Source organism: Rhipicephalus sanguineus, chromosome 4 (assembly GCF_013339695.2).
Source record: "Rhipicephalus sanguineus isolate Rsan-2018 chromosome 4, BIME_Rsan_1.4, whole genome shotgun sequence".
Lineage (NCBI taxonomy): Eukaryota > Metazoa > Arthropoda > Arachnida > Ixodida > Ixodidae > Rhipicephalus > Rhipicephalus sanguineus.
Genome location: NC_051179.1, coordinates 127,197,931 through 127,219,334, shown reverse-complemented (window position 1 = coordinate 127,219,334; position 21,404 = coordinate 127,197,931). Strand labels below are relative to the sequence as shown.

At 49.7% G+C, this 21,404-nt stretch overlaps 2 protein-coding genes and 1 long non-coding RNA gene across 3 annotated transcripts in view; 1 reads left to right on the top strand and 2 right to left on the bottom strand.

The window, feature by feature from the left end:
* LOC119390661 (gastrula zinc finger protein XlCGF57.1-like) overlaps positions 1-13,350 on the bottom strand; it is a 52,201-nt gene extending 38,851 nt beyond the window's left edge. The window contains exon 1 of the mRNA XM_049415141.1: positions 13,115-13,350. Coding sequence (XP_049271098.1) covers positions 13,115-13,168 — 54 coding nt within the window. The 5' untranslated portion in view covers positions 13,169-13,350. The remainder of the gene's footprint in view (positions 1-13,114) is intronic.
* The window catches only part of LOC119390659 (gastrula zinc finger protein XlCGF57.1-like), a 447,432-nt gene that overhangs the window by 39,679 nt on the left and 386,349 nt on the right, over positions 1-21,404 (bottom strand). The gene's annotated exons all lie outside the window — the stretch shown is intronic.
* LOC125758200 (uncharacterized) overlaps positions 1-21,404 on the top strand; it is a 270,696-nt gene that overhangs the window by 37,292 nt on the left and 212,000 nt on the right. The gene's annotated exons all lie outside the window — the stretch shown is intronic.

The window sequence follows — 21,404 nt, the reverse complement described above, 5'->3', positions numbered from 1 at the left end:
GGGCGTTCCCAACCAGGAGGGGCACATCTACCACCCGAGACTCTGTACCAGACCTCACCTTCGTCAAGAACGTCGACTCAGTCAAGTGGTCCAACCTGATGTTCGATCTCGGCAGCGATCACTACATAACTACGACCACCTTTGAGGTTTCGCAAAAAAAGCTTCGGGCCTTCTCGATTACCGGCCGGGGCAGGTTCCGCAAAATCCGCCGAGAACGAGCAGACCATGGAGAGAAGCCGGAAGACCTAGAACAATGGACCGAATCAGTTATGCAGGATGTCCGGGAGTCCATCAAGATGGTGCAGACAGACTTGCAGACAGAGAAGATGGACAGCCGACTTGCGCACCTTCTCGAAGCTAAGCAGTCATTCCTCGAGAGATGGACGGGCCAGCGCCTCAATCGCGGGCTCCGGAAGAAAATTGCCGAGTTCAACAAGGTGATAGAAGAACACTGTCAAACGCTGTCAAGACAGCAGTGGGATGATATCTGTAATTCGATCGATGGTCAGGTGCGGACGCGGGGCAAGTGGAATCTTCTAAAACACCTCCTTGACGAGACCGGAACCAAATCAAATCAGAGAAGAGTACTGGCCAAGACCCTCCACGAAGCCACGAGGTCATCAACGGAGGAGGAAGTCCTGGATTATCTTGCAAAAAAGTACCTGCCTCTGAAAACGAGCGATGGCGGCGCCTACACCGAATACAGTGGGAAACCAAACTGCACTCTGGACGAACCATTCACCATCGAGGAGATCCGGAGAGCTCTACATGATCTCAATGGTAGATCCACGCCAGGCCCGGATGGTGTAACAAACAAGGCACTCAGAAACCTCGAGGACGAGTCGGTCGAGTTTCTCGCGGACGAAATCAACCGTATATGCAAGGAGGGCGCAGTCCCTGAGCAGTGGAAGATTGCGCGGGTCATCCTCATTCCTAAGCCCGGCAAGCCACCGAGCTTGGAAAGCCTACGGCCTATCTCTCTTACATCCTGTGTGGGGAAGGTGGCAGAGCATGTCATCCACAACAGAATCACAGGGTTTATCGAGAAAAACGAGCTGTTTCCTCACAACATGGTGGGATTTAGGCCCGGTCTTTCAACTCAGGACGCTATGAGGCTCATCAAGACTCAGATACTCGACAGTAACACCCGGGACAGGCCATTCTCGGTCTTGACCTAGAGAAGGCTTTTGATAATATACATCACTCGTTCATTCTCGACTCAATCTCGAACCTAGGCCTGGGCGCGGCCTTCCATGCTTTCGTTCGATCTTTCCTCGAGGGACGCAGCGCCCTGCTCAAGGTCGGCGAGATCGAAACGGACAAAATGGCACTGAGCAATAGGGGCACCCCGCAAGGGTTCGTGATTTCACCGCTATTGTTCAATATCACCATGGTTGGCTTATCGGAGGGTCTGGACAAGATTCAAGGCATCGGATATACTGTTTACGCGGACGACATAACGATCTGGTGTGCTGGAGGCAGCGATGGGTACATTGAATCTGCCCTCCAGGAAGCCATCGACTACACAGTCATTTCTGCAGGACACGGGCCTCAGGTGCTCACCGAGTAAATCAGAGCTGCTTTTGTATAGACCCAGCAGGCGGGGACGCAAGGCAAAAGACTGGAAGCCCCTGGCAGAGAGTGACATCAACCTGCATACGAAGAGTGGGGCCATAATCCCTAGGGTCGCGTCGATCCGCATCCTCGGTATGATCGTGGATTCGTCGGGCACCAATAGCCAAACGATCCTCCGGCTCGCAAAAAAGACTGACAGCACCATCGGCCTTATCAGGAGGGTCGCCAACAGACGCAGTGGTCTTGCAGAAGACAACCTGGTCAGGCTTATCCACGCGTTCTTACTGTGCCACTTTACCTACGTCGCGGCCATGCATGTCTGGAGGAGGGCTGAGCGGGATAAATTAAACGCCATGATCCGGAGAGGCATCAAGAGCGCTCTTGGTATCCCGAACTACACGCAGACGGAACGACTCCTACAGCTGGGAATGCACAATACGCTCGAGGAGATTGCGGAGGCACAGGAGAGGGCACAGGTCATCAGACTCTCGGGCACGAAGGCTGGGAGGCGACTCCTGATGGCCATGGGTATCCCGTCGGCCACAGTGGACGACAATTACCAGGTGTGATGAATGGAACAAAAATGTGTCGCCGACGACGAAGGTGCGGCGCCGGACGCGTGCAATTTGGAGCCAGCTCTGTGCTTGAGGCCAGCCAATCAGCTGATGACCTGTGAGGGTCCATAGAGGTGGTGTTCCACGATTGGACCACTTGTGAAGGATACGTGGCTAAGTGCTTGGTGGCTGGGGACGAGCCGAAGCAGCGGGAGACGCAAGACAGCGGGCCGAAGCGTCGGACGCCGGCGATCCAGGTTCCAGCCAGGGAACGCGGCTGTCCGTGCTGGTGCCGGCCAACCACCACCTGAGGCGGCGTTGCCAGCGCGAGTACTGTATCTCGGAGCGTGGCCTGGCCTGCTGTTCTGTTCCTTGCCGAGAGCATCGCGGATCTCGGCGAGGCGTCTCCACGGTCAGCTGTTCAGCCCAGCATTGAGCGTGGCCTGGCGAATGGTCACGGGTGCGCCGAGCATCGCGACTCGAGCGCAAGCTGTCCTCTGAGCAGGCTGACCATCCCTGCACAGAGCATCGCGTCTCTGATGCAGGTTGACTGCTCGTAGTCGGACCCACGCCGTCAAGCGTCATCGTCGCCACAGCGACGCACATCGAGACGCACCCCGCTGCACCTCAACTTTCGCCCGCCTCTTGCCCCTGCACCTCATCGTCCGCCGTGCCGACCTTCGCACCGTGAGGTCCTCAAACTTTTGGTGAATTCCATTGGCAGATTCGGAGCACTTCCGGTAGCAGTTTTTCTGCTCCATTCGGAGCAAGTGTGTTCTATTGGCGGATTGAGAGTGCTCCCTGTATGATTCATTGGCAGATCTGGAGCAGCTCCGGCGCCAGATTCACTCCACGGAGCAACTCTCTCTACTCCGCGAAAAGCGGCGGATTGGACCGGAAGGCGCAAGCTCCCTCGCGCGTGCGCAGAGCTTGGCGTGCCGCGTGTGCGATGAAATACGCTGTCCGATCGCGCCCATTCTCTCCGCTTCCGCCCGTGAAGGCGAAAACTGCGCGAACCGCGAGGAATGCTGGGCGCTTGCGACGCAGATGTACGCTAGCGCCCCCTACCGTTTGCTCTGGCGAGGGCGCTTGTGATCCATTGGCAGTTTTCCTTCGGATGCTCTTCACGGAGTGGAGTGCTCCGGCGTAGAGTTCGTTGGCCACTCCGAATCCGCCAATGGAATTCACCATTTGTTCCTTGAACTCGCGTTCTTTGTTTTTCTAGTGTTGTTTAGACTGTCTCTGTATTCCTCCTTCTCCTTAACGTTTTTTTTAGTTGTTCTTTGTTCTGTCATAAATGTCGTGCGTGTTTTACCACGTCGTCCCAGCGTCCATTTCCTCTTCGCACGGCACGCATAACAAGCGTGACGATCGGTCCAACATCACCCTTTACACCAGGGATTGCCAAGAAGACAACGTGAACAAATCATCGTTTCCCCCATTCCGCGCAATATGCACCCGCTGCGAAACACGGGAAGAAGACGGGCCAGGGCAGCGGCGATCCTCCGCAGTGTAGCAGAGGTCCCTGGGGAGAGCTGTTTTGTCGACGCGGCCAGGTACGGGAACAGCAACAAATACGCAGTGGTCTCGGTCGACCAAGCTGGTTCGGTCATCAACGCCGCATCGATTGAACGTTCCTCCTCGAGCGCTGCCGAGCAGGTGGCCATCGCCGTCGCTCTCCTCGACGAGAAGCGCGCGAACGTATACAGCGACTCACGGGCAGCCGTCCGTGCCTTCGCCGTCGGCGCAATCGCCAAGGAAGCACGCCGTATTCTCGGTGAAAAAGACATCTCTAACCACATCTTAACGTGGTTCCCTGCTCACATGGGTCATTTTGAAGGAGGCCCCACCAACCCCAACGAGCTGGCCCACTCCAAGGCGCGAGGTATGACGTTCCGCGCCCACGGAGGTTCTCCCCAGCCCACGACGTTGGACAATAGAGATCAGCCCACCACATACAATGAAATTACGCAGCACTTCTACCTAGGCAGGAGGGTCTGCCCCCCTCCTCACAGAAAACTACACAGAGCCCAGGCCATGACGCTTAGACTCCTGCAGACTGATTCATATCCAAATCTGGCCTTATTTCACAAAATTTACCCGGATACTTACACTAGCAGCTCGTGTCCCCTTTGTGGGGAAATAGCTAACTTAGAGCATATGCTCTGGCGATGCCCCTCGTTACTGGGCAGTGAACAAGCCGACCCAGCCAAGTGGAGCTCCGCCATCAGAAGCCCCAACAAGGGGGATCAGCTTTGGGCCGTCCAGACAGCCCACGATGCGGCGGTCAGGCTAAGCCTGCCCGTCCCAACGTGGGAGAAGCCCACTGCGCGCTAGTCGCGTCTCTCAGGACTATATTTAATAAAGTTCCACCATCCATCCATCAGGCACAGCATCAACAAAGTGCACATAATGCCTTACAGATGTTTAGCGGGTACCACGGTTCCCAACAGAATGATGAAAAATGGCTATAGTGGCTGCTTCCCTACTTCCGATAAATTATCATGATTTATAGCGTAGTGGGTTCCTCACAAGTGGTTGTCAAGGAAGCCGATAATCCCATGATCCATTTCCTCTGGGTCTGACTAAAGTTCCTCCCCTGCCCCCCCCCCCCTCTCCCTATTTCTCACGTTAACGTATGTTATATAGTGTGGCGGCAGAGTGAAATAACGACAGGGCGTCACACAATGCGAATTGCACAACTGGTGGGTCGTTAAAAGCTTCCAAACCATTACAAAAGGATCAACCATAATTCTTCATCGCCATCAGTCGTCACGTCAACAAAGTGCACATAATGCCAAACAGATGTGTAACTGGTACCTCGCTTCTCCGCAGAATGACGAATCAGGCACAGCATCAACAAAGTGCACATAATGCCTTACAGCACACACATCTGTAAGGCATTATGTGCAGTTTGTTCATGCGACGACTGATGACGATGAAGAATTACGGCAGACCCCATTGTAATGGGTTTGAAGCATTCAACAACCCACTCGCTGCGCAATTCGCATTGCGTGACGCCTGGTTACAGAATGACGAAAAATTGCATAGTGGCTGGTTCCCTACTTCACAAAAATTATGATTTATAGCGTAGTGGGTTCCTCGCAAGGGCACTTCTATTGGTTGCCAAGGAAGCCCATAAGGCTCCCATGATCCATTTCCTCAGGGTCTCAATAAAGTCAATTCTCCCCCTCTCTCTCTTTCTCACTTTAAGGTATGTTAATTATAAAGCATGGTGGGAGAGTTAAATAACGACCGGGCGTCACACAATGCGAATTACGTAACTAGTGGGTCGTTTAAAGCTTCCAGCCCATTACAAGGGCCTCAGCCATAATTCTTCATCGTCACCAACCGTCGCATGAACAAAGGGCACATAATGCCTTACAGATGGTACTTCGCTTCCACGCGGAATGACGATTAACATCGCGGTGGGGCTTCCCGACTTAAAAAAGAACTATGACTTTTGGCGTAGTGGGTACGTTGCTAGTGTGCTTGTATTAGTAGCCACAAGAGAGTTTACAACAGGCTCTAGAAATGCCGCTGTTCCAGCTTTCGCTGTGACTGTGCTGCGCTTTCCGCGCAGGCCTGGCGTTTTTAGATGCGAAGCAACTCTTTGACTAGCCTGTGTAACGCTGTCCCTCCGTCCGCACAAACGCGAGGCAACGCGCTTCCCTCGGCGCAGGTGTTGGAGCGGTGCCATGTAGGTCACGCCGTAGCTGGGCGTTGACGTCACGCTCCCCTCGCACGCTTCCCTCGCAGGTGCGCGCGTACGTCACTCTCTCCCTCACCCCCCGCAGCACCCGCAGCTGCCGGCTCCAACGCCCGCTCGCCTCCCGTGTCTGCGTTTCAAACAAACGTTTACACCAGTAAACGCTACACCGAGTTTCGCTTCAAACGAAGCTTCCAGCGCTCAACGCAGCACCCGCGTTAGCGCCGTTCAACCCGTGACGCCACCCGTGCGCAACGCTGCTGCTTCGCATCTCATCAGGGTTCCCTTCGGGGAGATGGTCCAATTTTTTTAACACGAAATTGTTTTATTCCGGGGTCCAGCAAGATTTTCATGACGTATCTCCCTCACGGAAGTACGTCAGCAAAATGAACGCGATCAAATGAAAAAGAAAAAAAACTATAAGAAAAAGTTCCGTTGACGGGAATCGAACCCATGTCCTCCCGGTCCGCGACGATGGCTGGCGGGCGTTTGGCCCACTGAGCTACGCCAAACACATTACGGGGCGACATGAACGCGTACTTTTTTTCACACTTGCCTCTCACAGTGCTCTTGGATGGATGGATACTATAAGCGTCCCCTTTACAACGGGGTGGTGACATCTGTGCCATCAGGCTCGAAAAAAACAAACAAACAAAAATGCGCCGCTGCAACGAGCGTCCCATTCGGCGCGTTTCCAATACAAGTTTAATTCCGTCAGCGCTTTAGCACACCGTGAGGTGGCGGCTTTAACGCAAGCGTAGCTCATGGCACCCATCCATATCGACAAATAGCTCTCCGACGCACGCCTGACTGTCGCACCGCGTTCCCTGCTCGCCTTGTGAGAAGTAACGCCAAGCTAGAGGGAAGACACGATGAGCGTAGCGTTTCTCTTCGCATTTCACGACGCTTTAAAAGAGTACATACCGAGCATTAGTGTATATTATGTGCTTTATACAATGTATGGCGGTGCGGCACACGTATACACTGATGGATCTACCACCTCATGTGCTTCCGCCGCAGCCTTTGTCATTCCGCAAATAGCCGTCGCTCGAAGTTTCAAGTTAGATCACAAGGCCACTTCAACTGCTGCGGAACTTGTTGCTATTTGGGAAGCAATACGATTCATTTCCGCAGAGCCCGCTCGAAGATGGACGATATTCTGTGATGCCGAAGCTGCTCTGCAAAGCATCGATTGTATCATGAGACAAGGCCCGTATCATACTTTATCGATAGAAATTGCAGAGCTTCTTGGCAATGCTATGAAAAAATGGGCATCATGTAGCATTCCAGTGGATACCTGCTCACTGAGGCGTGATGGGGAATGGAAAGGCTGACGCCGGTGCTAAAACAGCTTTACATAATGCCCCGGAAGTCTGCATTGCATTTTCGCGAACAGACACTAACGCCTTACTTCGGCAAGTAATGCGCAACTCCACTTTGGAGCACTGGAACAAACCAGAACGCCGGCACAAGCGGCTTCATAAATGGGACCCAGAAATGAAGTTTCGTATGCCTCACAAGCTGAAGCGAAAGATGACATGCATGATTCACCGCATTCGTCTTGGTGTGGAATTCACAAGATGCTATGCCCACTTGATCGGCTGCAGTGACACCGGTCAAAATTGCGGTCATTGTCAGTTACCAGAGACACTTGAACATATATTTCGCGCCTGTCCAGCGTACGCACGAGAACGACAGGAACTGATCTCCTCGATTGGGCAATATCATAGTAGGCCATTAACCGATGAGGTTGTGTTAAGTCCTTGGCCTGACGTCAGCAGCACAAGTGTGGTTATAGAAGCAGTCGTAGCCTTCTTACAAGCCACTAGACTGGATGCACGTGTTTAGATATGCCCCAGCGTCACGAACAATATTCTCATCTCCCTACTTTACCATCGTGATTCATCACTCTTTCGCTCCACTGTCCCCCCTCCCCAGTGTAGAGTAGCAGGCCAGAGCAAACTATACCTCAGGCCGACTTCCCTGCCTTTCTATAAATTAATTCTCTCTCTCTCTCTCTATTATGTGCTTGCTGATGCCATCTTTGCGCGGGATTCACCCATATGCGGTGTCCACGTATCTGTTAAGAACTTCAGCTACCGCAAGGGTTAAATCATGATCATGGGCGTTTGTCGTCGGCATGGAGATGTGCCACTAGGCGTCAACGTGAGTGCGATAGATCCACAACAAGCTTCGCTATATCTGCCAAACAACAGCACACATTGTACAAGCTGTCACAATGCACTATAAACAATAAACTACTTCTGTGGCGACACGTTTCACTTTGGTGTTATACCAATTCCTATGAAAGAGGGATCAGCCATCTTTTGAGGCCAGAAAATTTCGACCAGGGAAATATGCAGTTGAAGCCAATGAAACAGACAAGGTGATGACGTTCAAGGGCGTGGAACTGCACCGCAATCCAAAGCAATTTTACCAGAGCTTGGCAGACAACATGAGGAAGCGGCTTCTTACAACCCAGTCTTCGCGTGTAAGCAGTAGCCGCACTGTACAACAAAATGTTGCTGCTTACAAACTACTCATCGACGACATAAAGGTGTTGAATCCGCGTTCATGGCCCAATGATCTCGATGTCCTTTACGACGAGGACGAAGTCCGTCGTCTAGCACAAAGGTTTCGCGTGCACGAGAATAACTCCGTTCAAGGCATGGGGAGTTACTTCGAAAACGGTGGCAAGAATGTTCCTTGTTTACACAAACCTGTCGTGACAGCCACTAAGTGCCTCCCTGTTTTAACTGCTGACTGTGAACGAGGATTCAGTGCCATTAACAATATAATGACAACGTCCGGGTCATTGCTCTCTGTTGAAAGGCTGTCAAAGCTGCTATTTATCACAGCGAATGGCCCACCGCTGCAAAGATTTTTCCTTGATTCTTATGTAAACTCGTGGTTACTGTTGGGTAGGCACTCTGCGCTTAACGTCCGTGCTCCACTTCGAAAACCACATGTGTGGAAACAAGAAGATTTTTTTAGCGAGGACAATTCTTTTTCATGTGTTTGTAGCAAGTGCAGGTCACATGTGCAATTTCGCAGTATTTCGTATCGTTTGAATGTATAATAAAGTTATGCGAAAGAGAGCGGGCTAAGCAATGACAAAATTGTTATACAGCGTAACTTCAGGGGTGCTTCAGCTAAAGGGAGCCAGGCTGTGAAAGGACGGTAATCTATTGCCTTGCTTTTAACAGCTGAGCTATCGGTATACCTGCGACAGATGATTTGGAGTGCAGCGTTGTGTGTGTAATGCCCACGATTTATATATATATATATATATATATATATAGTTTGTGTGTGTGTGTGTGTGTAGTGTACAGAGCGAGACAGAGAAAGAACTAATGAGTGTCCCCGCAATGTACTGCTCGCCATTCTATGCCCCCCCCCCCCCTCCACTGTGATTAGGGCAGCTCCACATGATACGGTTTAAGCCTGCTGTGGAAGAGGCGCAGAATTTACAAGAGGGCGTAGTCTAACTGGAGGGATGAGTGCGGTGGAGGAGGTAAGGGGAAGGAAAGGTGTGAGTCTGCAGCTGTCGCCACAGATTTTCACACTTGCGCGGGGATTGGCGTACGAGTGGCGGAAAGGTTAAACGTTCTAATCGGTAGTGTGTGCAAATGTCGCGAAAAAAATAAAACTTATAAGACGATCCCGCGCTGAAAACGGCGCCTCCTCCGTAGCGAGTTGCGACACATCGAATGCTTGCGCCCGGACAGCAAATCTTCGGGCACTGACATGAGGCGCCTCGTTTCCGCCAAGGCCCGGATGCGCGGGAGTCCAGATTAGTGCTACAACTTGATCGAGGGGATTGGCCAAAAGCAGGGAAAGCGCTGGCTTAGAGACGCTGCCCCTCCGAAATCATATATAGCTGCTTTGGAGTTACCACAACAGGGGAATAAGGGATTGTGAGGGCCAGGACTATGAGCGCATCTTCTTCTGGAGGCGGCTGCAGCGACCGGCTACATTCATCGGTTGGTGCTAAGACAGACATGAGCATATGGCGCGCTGTATGCATTCTTTTTTAGCATGACTCCTACCTCTTCCTTTCGATTCCAGTGAAATTACGGCTGTCTATAGAATGAATACGTGAATAGACCAAAGCTAAAGACCTTACGCTTCCTGACTGCTGGAAGAAGGAAATGCAGTCTACGATGTGAAACGTGGCATCGTGCAACGCGAAGGTGAACAAATGTCACATAACAACGTTTGCTGGACAGTTCTCTAAACCATGGGTTCTCAAACTGGGTTCCGAGGAACCCAGGGGTTCCCTGAAGAACATAATATGGTTCCGCGAGCGGTCAGAACTAAAGCAACCCGCTTCCGTTTTACTCCCATTAGCAATTAATTAATTGAAACAAGCAAATTTATATTGCCTTTTGCATTTAACGAAGCTATCGCACGCCGCATCCGCACACCGGGTGTCTGCGGATAGCGAGAGACCTACGTGCACGAGGTAGCAGCACTAAAGACTCGTCGTCTAGTGCGCGCCATTAAACTTGTACAGTTTGCGGACCCTTGGCGACAGAACACGAGGAGCGCTAATTCATGCTCGTGAGCGTTCAAACCGGTTCAAACAACATTAACGGGCATCTGAGCGCTTTATTCGTGACGCATGGCACGTCGGCGTTCACGTGGCACAGTTTTCATTCACGGCGATTTGCCACTGCTCTCTGTCGGTTTTGTGGTCAAAACGCGCAACTAGCGCTTTGATACGAGTAAGAGGCATGGCTTCACGCCAGCTGTGGGCTACACGAGCACTTAGGCTTAGCTTTACGACCAGTGTGTCGGTCGACGGCCGTTCCTTTGTGCGACGAATTGGCATACGTCCATTTTGTTTTGCAAAAAAAATAAAGAAGGCGTCCGTACGTCCGGCGCTTGTTTGCGTGAACACACTGCTTACGATGCGCGGTGCCTGAAGCGTGCAGTATGGTCGGTGGGCGCTTTACTCGACTCGCGGGGGGGGGGGGGGGGGGGGGGGGGGGGGCGGCAAATCGCAAGTCTTTGTATTATAGGGAGTTGCAACGGCGACGGCTTTTGATATTAAACAAAGAAGAACAGGAAAGCGCGCGCAGTATTACTGTGGTTGCGCACGTCGAGAAGCGTTATTGCCCCCCCCCCCCCACCCCTTTCGATTGTCTTCATGTTCACAAAAAAGTTAGGGGTTACGCGGCACTCTGGAAAAGCCGTTGGGTTTCCCCAAGGCCAGAAAGTTTGAGAACCCCTGCTCTAAACAACGTCGGTACAAAAGAAGTTATTGCAGCAAGTAGCTGCCAAGTGAAGTGAAAACAAAGTGTATTGAGACCGCAATGTAAGGTTTTGATGTGGAACATTTTGTACCGAATCCCGGCCGCGGCGGCTGCATTTTCGATGGAGGCGAAAATGTCTGAGGCCCGTGTACTTAACTTTAGGTCCACGTTAAAGAACCCCAGGTGGTCGAAATTTCCGGAGCCCTCCACTACAGCGTCTCTCATAATCATATCGTGGTTTTGGGACCTTAAACCCCAGATATTAATTTAAGATTGTGTAGAGCGCACCGCCGAAGCGGGAAAGCGGGAATTTAATCGGAATTACAGCGCAGGTCAGATTCTAAAATTTCGTTTTTAGCGCGCGTCCACGCTCCCAAAGCAGACTACGCTGCCGATGAACCTGCCAAGCACGTCACGGCGACTGTGGCGCCAGTTTTCCAGAGGTGGGCCTTACGCCCAATAGCGTCTTTTTTTTTTTTTTACGTTTGAAAATAATGAAATTATCAAGAGTTCGGTATTTACAAAAGGTGTCCGAGGTCTAGTGCAGAGACCGCGGTCGTGCACTCATTTATTGCCTCAATAATTTAATTTAGTTCCACGGATGAAATTATATGCCCAGCAAACATCTCATTAATTTCATCGACATTTAATTCTCTAGTCAGAATGCCGTCCAGTTTTACCTTTTCGAGGAACAACGGCCAGTCGCCAAGCTTTCGAATGACACGTACACGCATCCAGTGATAGCAACATTGAGCGCGGGCAAATGATCGCTCCCGTGCGCATTAGGATTTCCCATTCAAAGTGGATAAAAACATATGGTGACGAAAACGCCATGTCGAGGGAGCTAAATTTATGTGCACACGGCGAAAAACACGTCGGAGTGCACATGGTTCGAAAAAAAAAAAGATTATTTTTCATAAGTTGTCCTCTTTGGCCGGTTCTATCAGTGCCCCGAAGATAAAAACGAGCATTAAAATCTCCTGCTGAAATAATTCTTTCAGGTAGTTTTTCTGCAACAGTGACATTGTTGCGCTGACGCAAGCCGCTCCCGCTCGTCAACCTCCGCTCGCCAGCAACGGACAGCGCCGCCACGCGGTTCATAGAAGACGGTTTCTCCACCGCCGCTGGGAACGGCGCCCGTTCACGACACTAGGTAAACCTTTCCAGCCAACTCGTACCCGATTCTCAACAGCCGTAACAAGCAGGAACTCGATAAAGCGCAGCAAAAAGTAGCGGGCACATCGCACACCGAGTTTGCGAATCTCCCTCACAAGATTCTGCTCGTGCTGGGGAAACCCTACGTGCTGATCTCAAACACTGACACCATCGACGGTTTTAGAAAGATTTAGAATTACACCGATCGCTGCACAAGAACGATATTACAGTTTCATTCGGAGGCCGTGCTCGACATTCTACATCTTACCTCCTGTTCATGGGCGTCCGGAGGGGGGTGCAGGGGGGGCAGCTGCCACCCCTTGGAATTTTGGATAATAATTTTCTATGCAGTAGCAGTAAGCTACACAGTTTGATTAGCACACTCCAGTCCCGCATATCCGCGTGAAACATCATTCAGGATTACCAGCCAACTTTGCACGTTACATACTGCTATGGACTAATCTTGCCGATCATGTCACGGCAATGAAACAAAAGCTACTTATGCTGTATGCCCCCCCCCCCCCCCCAACTGCTGATGCACCCCCCTGGAAAAAGTTCTGCGGACGCCCTTGCTCCTGTTTTCGTCTCTTCGAGAATGCCTGCCTCGAGAATGCCGTCGGTGCCTGCGATTCGCTCTGTTCGTAAACGAAGATAGACAGCACCACGCCTGGCCTTAGTCGAGCACATTTAAGCGGAATTGCCAATGCAAGCATTAGCGTTAAACTCTGAGGTAGTCACTGTCACGAAAATGTTTCGAGAAGAGAAAAGTGGTTCACGAAGGACTGAAACCACTTCCTTCCACAGCAGCGATCCACCAAGCAGCTCGTTTTTGCTCACATGGGAAGTTGTGAAACACTACTTACATCATCTCGGCCGTTGGTTCTCGGACAGCCGCACGCAGAGCAAAAGGCAGGCATGGTGATGCTGTAAGACGAAGTTCTCCGTAAGCTCTTCTTTTAAGCGTAAAACATAAACGCAGAGTGGGCACGTTGGCTATTCAGTATACAGACGGTGACTGACGCGGTAAACCTGCACGCGGTGACGGTGCGAGCGCCTGGGACGTCTTTTCTACGGTGGCACAGCGTAAACAAACGACCTCCATTCGCGTTTCGTGGGCGCTGCCATCTTGGCTTTACAACGAACAAACAAAAACAAAAGTTACCAGTACAGTGTACTAGACTGGGGCAGTGGGCTCACTGCCGTATCCCTGCGCCGCGCCGCCATGGCCCTCTCCGCGTCGACAGCCTGGGCGCCCGCCAGGGGCGCTGCCGCCAGTTTCTCCTGAAAACTTCTCTTGCGGGGTGCGAAGCGCGTCCCCTGGTCGGGGTTACGCTGGTTACGAAGTTGTTCCGGGGGGATCAACAAACGCGGAGTTGAAGGCGGTAAGAGGGCCACCACAATGACACTTAAAAGAGACCACAAAAAAAAATGGAGGGAGGAGGGGGTCGAGCATTTTATTCTTCTTTTAAGCTGATTCCCCTGCAGCGCATGTTCACGCCATTCATTCGTTTGAAGGACCTTTGTCGATCGTCACCACGCGTGCCGCTTTGCTGCACTTACGTATGCTTGTTTTTCTGAAGGACCGGCATTTGTGTCTGTCCGCAAACTGCAACTGTCTCAAAGACGGTCCGCCGCTGCATCTGGACGGGAGGGACGCGCTACAGCCTCCGGCGGTCGTGCACATAGGGCATGCAGCGTACGTGCAGAGAAATTGCTGGGGCAGCGTTTGACAACAAAAACAGCTGGACCCAACGAAGCTAGGAGTGGCCGCGTAGTCAAGTGCGGTAACAATAAAAGCAAAAAGAAAAAAAAACAGGAGGGTGGTGACAGCAAAACCATACTCGTGTACAGAAAAAGGAGATATAGAGGGGAGACATTAGGAAGCGGGAGACCCGTAGGAATCGGGCTCCTTTTGGGATGCTCCAGTGCCTGTTAGATCAACGTCGTCGTCGGCTGTTTATTGGTCGTGACCATTTCTGCATTGTTAATCATGGCAAGCATTTGCGCATACATAGGCAGGGGTTTGCGTAAATAAAATCAGATCAGACGTCTATCAGGTCAGGAGGAGGAGCAAATCTGCCTGCTCATTGGCGGGTGTGCGGCTGTTCTCCTGATCTGAAAGGCACGCAAATTGTTGGTAAGGGAACCACGCAATTAATACGAATGTGAAGTGATTGAAGCGCAAATCTGGAAACATATATGGTTTGAACAAATGCATTACTGTATCTGTCACTATCAAAGAAAAAGATTGCTTATTTTAAAAAATGTGGTTACTGATGTCATTCTCTCTGATTGTGAATCACACGTGTTTTAGGTACGACGCATGCGCGCTTGGCTTATCAGGGAGTTAACGTTATATGTGGTTTCATTAAACGTGTTGCTAGTTCCAGCGAGCGTCTTCTCTTCTTGTGTAAGCGTCCGTAAGCTGGTTTTTTCGTTTCTTCAAGTATGTATACCAACAGGCCCAGCAACAGATTCTCCTATTACACAGACCAGCTCATACATGCGAATAAAAAAAAAGTGAGGCGTTGTTGTGGGGCTCGAAAGGCGAGAGTGAAATCGCTATGATCGTTACAGTGGCGAAAGGGCATTGAAAATCGTATCGATCAGCAGGAGAAAAAAAAAACAAAAACTTCAACCCCCCAACTACACGCCCTATCTGTTACTGCAGCGGCTACGTGGAGGAGCATTCATCTATGCAATAGCCGCTTAAAACATCGCCCACCCTTCGTAAATCAGTCACAACGACAGTAATTTATTTAACAACTCACAGAAAAGTTGCATCAAAAGAAGCTCCGTGTGTTGCGCACCGTAACTTTGACTTTTCTTGCGCGCAAAACAGCAACGCGCGCTAGCCGCGCCCAGCAATCCGCCGGAAAGTTTCAGGTGACGCTGGGAGCCGCGCCGCCTGTCGGCGGCGACATGAAGTGCGTCACGCTCCGCCGCTCAGTGAGCGCACTACAAACTTCTAGAACACTGTAGTTACCAGTCTGGACGAGACTGGTAGCCAAGAGAAGGCCACGTGACCGTCAGCGACCAATAGAGGCCGCAGCGTCTGTCCTGTGAACACATAGTCTGGATTCGCCCGCAGCGGCTGAAAGAGAGCGTAATACCTTCCGATCCCACTGCCAGGCGGCGCTGCCGCGGGCTGGTGGGCGCTCAACTCGATCGCTTGCGCGCTTCCCTGCAGCGCCGAAACTTATTTGAAGTACGCTTGTGGCGCGTTATTTTTACAGTTAGGCTGAAACCAAAATTTGTCTGTCCTACGTACGCGAAAACTCATACTTCGTATGTGCCACAGAAATTGGGCATTCCCTACTTCCACCACGAGAAAAAAAGCCACCTAAACGTCGCCCAACGTTAGCGGTGTCACCACAAACGGTGCTCCCATGATATGTTCCAATTTGATTGAATGGTACCTCAGAACTGAGTAATGAAGCAAAATACAGGTGTCAGTTTCCCAAGAACAAACTTATAAATAGTGGCAGTTTGGAAACTTATCTTCAAACATTGCACAAAAGAACAATGGCACAGGTTAATATCAGGTGCTTATTTAAGTGAGGAATATGCAGCAAAAGGGACAGTTGGGCTAGTTGGTTTGGGTTCATTTTGAAACAGCGCAAAAGATGAAGGACACAGAAGAAGACTGAACAACACGAGCGCTGACTGAGTGCTTTATTGAAAGAAAACGGAAAAAGAAAGAGAAGGAAAAGAACAGAAGATGCGCGCGCAACCGATGCACATGACAAAAAAAGTACAAGCTTACAGCATCATTAGGTATTATTATAGCGAATGTTTCAGCTATCTCCCGTAAGCGAGAATCATTTTACCCGAAAACGGTGGTCGAGCGGCAGAACTCCCGCAAATAAGGAAGGGTAAGAGGATAGCGGTGATTCTCTAGATTCATGGTATCTCTCACCGTATAGAGAGAGAGAGAGAGAGAGAGAGAGAGAGAGAGAAAGGTTAAGTGTATGGCAGGGAGGTTAACCAGAAGTTTTTCGGTTTGCTACCCTGCACGGGGGAAGGGGTAAGGGGGGATAGAAAGGTAAGTATAAAAAAGAGTAAAAAAGCAAAAACAAAACGCACACAGTCAAGCACGGGAGCATCATAGTCTTTAGCGAGGTCGGTTGAGCGGAGAAACTTCATCAGCGCCTTCGTCGCTTTCTGTTTGGAAGCTAGAACGTTCCGGCACTCCAAAATTGATTGGTCAGGAAGCGGCTGGTCATCCAGTGTTCTTGAGAGCTGTTGTCTTTGGGAGCTATAGTGAAGACAATGACACAGGACGTACGCAATGGTTTCCTCGCTGCCACAGTGAGCACACGCAGCGCTGTCTGCCATTCCGGTTCGATAAGCAAAGCTGCTCGTGAAAGACACTCCAAGCCACAGGCGGCAGAGGACTGTAGTTTCAGATCGGGATTCCTCCGTAATAGGAGCCGGTATGACACGAATGTGAAACGTGTCTTCAAAGAAGTAGTGCTTACTGTGTAGTGATATATGAGACCCTGTACAGTGTCTATGGTGTTTGGCAGCAACGTTTGACGTGGATGCGCTCACGTTGACGTCTAGTGGCGCATCTCCATCGCGACGACTAACGCCCATGATCACGAAATAAGCGCCGTGGTAGTTGAAGCTGATAACATATATACCTGAACGCAGCGCATCGTGAATCCCGCGCAAAGATGACATCCAGAAGCACATAATAAACACTCCTACTCGATATGCGCTTGAAAGCGTCGTCAACTAAGGACAGTAACGGCACGGTGTGCGCTCCCGAGTTAGGGCAATCAACGCCTTTGCTGATGCATACACTACCACACTGAACTTTAGCACCACGGGAGGCAGAGGTTCGTACTTCGTAGCCCAAGCCACGAACGCGCGCAGACGTTCCACGTCCCGCTGGCCTCTGTATCGCTCCCACCAAAGCAAGATATTCGCCCGCCTTTCTGCTGCGCTTACTGCAGCAGTTTTGTTAGTCGGTGTTTCGCGATCGAAGCAGTCGGCGGCGAAACGCCGTTGGTGCATGTGGAAGCTGCACTACTCCGACAACGAGCAGTCACACGCTAACACGAAGCGAAAGGCAAAGAACGTAACTGCGTCTAGGGCGACTCCCCCATGCATATTAGCGCGACAAGTGTTTTTCGCTGCTGTCGAAACGCTTTAGCAATGGCCTTCGAGACTGCGCGACATCCCCGAGGCCATGCTTTAACTGCATCGTCGTCGAATCGTTCTCTATGCCGCAAGTAAGCGTCGAGAACGAAAGTAGAAGTTTGTCCCCTAGTCACATGTAGGCCTGCCGTCGTTGAGAAATAAGCTAAGCGCTAGGTTATAAATTTTGTCTCTATGTTTTCAGTGTTGCGAATAAAGCGTTGTTGGCTATCTGAATATCCTGCGTGTAGTGTAGGATAGTTGGGAAGAGACTTCAGCGCGCGACGCGGACATGCGCATTGAGGACGGCAAATGGGAAAGCGGCTATATAAGTACCCCGTTTGGTCTTTTTGAGTATTTAAGAATGCCTTTCGGTTTGCGCAATGCAGCTTAGACATTTCAGCATTTTACAGCCGAAGTCACCAGGGGCTCACCGTTCTGTCTCGCCTATATAGACGATCTTCTCGTCGCCAGCAAGGACGCTGAAAGAGAAGGCGCATCTACGTGAACTTTTCACTCGACTTCGATTGCAATATTGCCATCAATGTTGAAAAGTGTCATTTCGAGGTCTCGGAGATCGGATTCCCCGGACATCAGATTAAAAAAGATGGCATCACTCCTCTACCTGACAAAGTTCAAGCTATCATCGACTACCTGCCACCAAAGTCCACACGAGTGTGCGACATTTTCTCGGACTCGTGAATTTTTATCTCCGTTTCATCCCTACATGCTCCACACTGCTGCAGCCTCTGCAAGCACTACTCTCTACTTCTAAAGTCGAGTCGGCCGCACTTCCCTGGGACACGGTCGCTGATCAAGCCTTTGCCGCCGTTAAGATCAAACTCAGGTCTGGGCAAAGATACTTTGAAATTGTATCGCGATACGATACGAGATACTCAGGCAAAAAGTATTTGAGATACAGATACAAGGTACTACCGCAATAATTGTATCCGATACGATACTTGCCAATTGTATCTTAAGATACTTCGATACATTCGCAAATTTGTTATTATAGATCCATATAATGTGGCAGCAAACGCCAATGCACAAAAATGTCTGCTTGAAAGTTATTAACTATGACCAACCTTGTTTAATTTGAATGGAATGTCTGTTAGTATCTTAAAAGTTTTGTCCTTCTTGCTTAAAGTACAATACCTTAATTCCGAAATAACTTACCGGGGTTTGTTTAGGCTGCTCAACAAGACACATCTTCATCAACTTCGCTGACCGCGTGTCTTGCTTGTTTTTTTTTTTTTTGTTATTCATGTGAGTCGCTGCTCAGCTGGCCGACCAGCTAGCGGGTTGCCATCTAATCACAAGAACTTCAATAAGAAGCCTTGTCACGATGGTGCAACTACCGGCGTGGACATTTACCTTGTCCGTAAGCCACCGCTACGCAATACTGGATCCCCGGACAGGTGTACAGCAGCAACAAAGCTGGTAGCGACATTTTTTATGACACATAGTGTGTACGTAGAGGGCATAAAACAGAAATGGTTGATCATATACTACGTATCTTCTAGTGTAAAGCGTTTGTTATCAACATACTCACTAGCGTGCAATTTTTGAACAATTTTTCTTCAACGAAAGAAGATGTACAATGAGGAAACGTCTCAGACGTATTGTATTGTCACGTGGTATAGTGTCGACTATGAAGGCGGCAGTCAAATTGTAGAAACGAAACTCTTTACTGAGCTAACTTGCGCCAAGAAAACTTAGTAACTGAAAGCACAAGCAAAGCACGCTGCACGGTGATAGCGGCGATCACATTCATCGGTCGTCGGTAATCTGATTATCGGCGGAACGCGCCGTCTTTCATACATCAGGGATCAAAGCTTCCAGCGTCATCACTGGAGCTCACGCAAGCTCCCGATTGAACTATAAACTACTCGCGTCCTGCGCGTAATTTTAGCAGAACAATTGGAAAAAATTGCGAAGCTTCCGAAACATTGCGGCGCGGCTTGCGTTGAGGTGTGCTAACAGTGTTCTTGCGGTTTAAACCCAATCACACCAAAATAAATAAATAAATAAATAAATAAATAAATAAATAAATAAATAAATAAATAAATAAATAAATAATAGCGCATGGCAGTATAGTTGCACAAAACGTCCCAGGACACCGCCGCTATTCGCGCTATTGCCACTTGCAGCTCCGATGATCTGGCGACAAGTAATAGTAAAAAAAAAACCAGGGAGGCCTAAAAAAGGGGAAAAAAGGAAATTATAAGTAAAGTAGACAGGGGGTTCCGTATCAAACATTCGCAGTGAATAAGTATAGAAAACCGATGCAGGCGGGACCAGTATTAGCTATGCCAATTAAGGATGAAGTATCGTCAGCTTACCTGTTAAGGTAAGACAATAGAAAATTAATTGCCTATGCGAAATTGCCTGAACATATTAGTTGGGACGTTCATCAAAAAATGGTGCACATGGCTCAACTTTTTCTCGAATCTCCCATCTAACACCTATAAGATGGCTCCTAATAATTTCCATTATTATAATCCAAACTCAATTTCACTATTTTATTCAACGGTAAAGTAGAATGGTATGTACTGTATACTCAAAGCCCGCCGCGGTGGACTAGTGGTTATGGTGCTCGACTACTGACTCGAAGGTCACAGGAACAAATTATGGCCGGGGCGGACGAATTTTTGATGCAGGCGAAAATCCTTGAGACCAGTCTATTTAGGTTTAGGTGCACGTTGAAAAACCCCCGGTGGTCGAAATTCTCGACGCCCTCCACCACGGCGTCTCTCATAATCATAACGTTGTTTGGGGACATTAAACTTCAAATATTATCATTACTGTATACTCAAGGCACGCCCATATAACTATATATTTGTTTTCAAAATCTCCTTGGCAGAATAGTAAATACAAGTGAAGTATAAATGTGTAAACAGTAGCAAATATAACGCAGACATTTAAAAGTAGCAACAAAGCAGAGAGCTTCTTTTGGCAGCCCTTTACAAAAGAGATATTGCAGCGACAACACCGGAAATAACAATAGAGACCTAGGTAATGTATCATATCCAAAAGAAGCGCAGATGAGAAAGCGTTTGTGCTAACAATCAAATTATGATTTCAAAAACTCTTTGAAAAAATATAACAGGAAGAAAAAGATACGGTACACCGAGATATCTTTTACTAGGTAAAGGCCTGTTGTAATAGATCGAGCATGGGTATCGGTGGAGCTATAGTTCTTAGAAGATTATCTGCATATAAGCCAATCTCATCGTATGTAAGGCAAACTTACATCTACGAAGTCCTTCAAGTCGCTGGTGTGTGAAAGCCATGAGACGCGAAGCTACTCCGTCCTTGCATTCTTCAGATTTCGTAACGAAGCACTACGCAAGAGTATCTTCAATCACGACACGAAAGCGGCATAAGAATTTCCGTGACAGGTGCTGCGCTCATTAGAGTGCGCTGCGCAGGACTGTGGCTAAGAGAAAGTGTCATGGAACTGACACAAGAGACAATTAAACTTTATTGAGGGACCAGGCGCGCGTGCTCTTCGCCCAGAGGTGGATGACTTCCTCATTCCAGGTAAACATGGCTTGCAGCTGACGCTCGAGCCCTGTCCATCAACCGGAGCTGGTCCTCAGGGTCCGCGGACGTCAGCAGCGCCTCCCATTGGTCTTCCGGATTTTCGTCCACGTTCAGTTCACACAAATAAAACGAAACAAGACAATATTCGAGAAAGCAAGAACTACGTGGGCTTGGTGTAGACGTTCGCGCGCGTGTTTGTATCGAGACCTGCGCGAGCGCTGCCTCTTGACTCTGTTCCACCAATAGGGACGCGCAGACCTCATCACCTGCCCTCACTAGAGGACTCTGGCAGAAAGATAAAATTATGGCGCGGCCCTCAGTTTTATTCAGGTGGCTTAGTGGCGCCAATACCAGAATCAGAAGCGGAGTTCAGCCAGCGATAATTGTTTCGCACGGTGTTGTTGCGATAACAGTATCTGAATATTAATGAGAACTAACATACAAAAATGAATATTGGGTCTA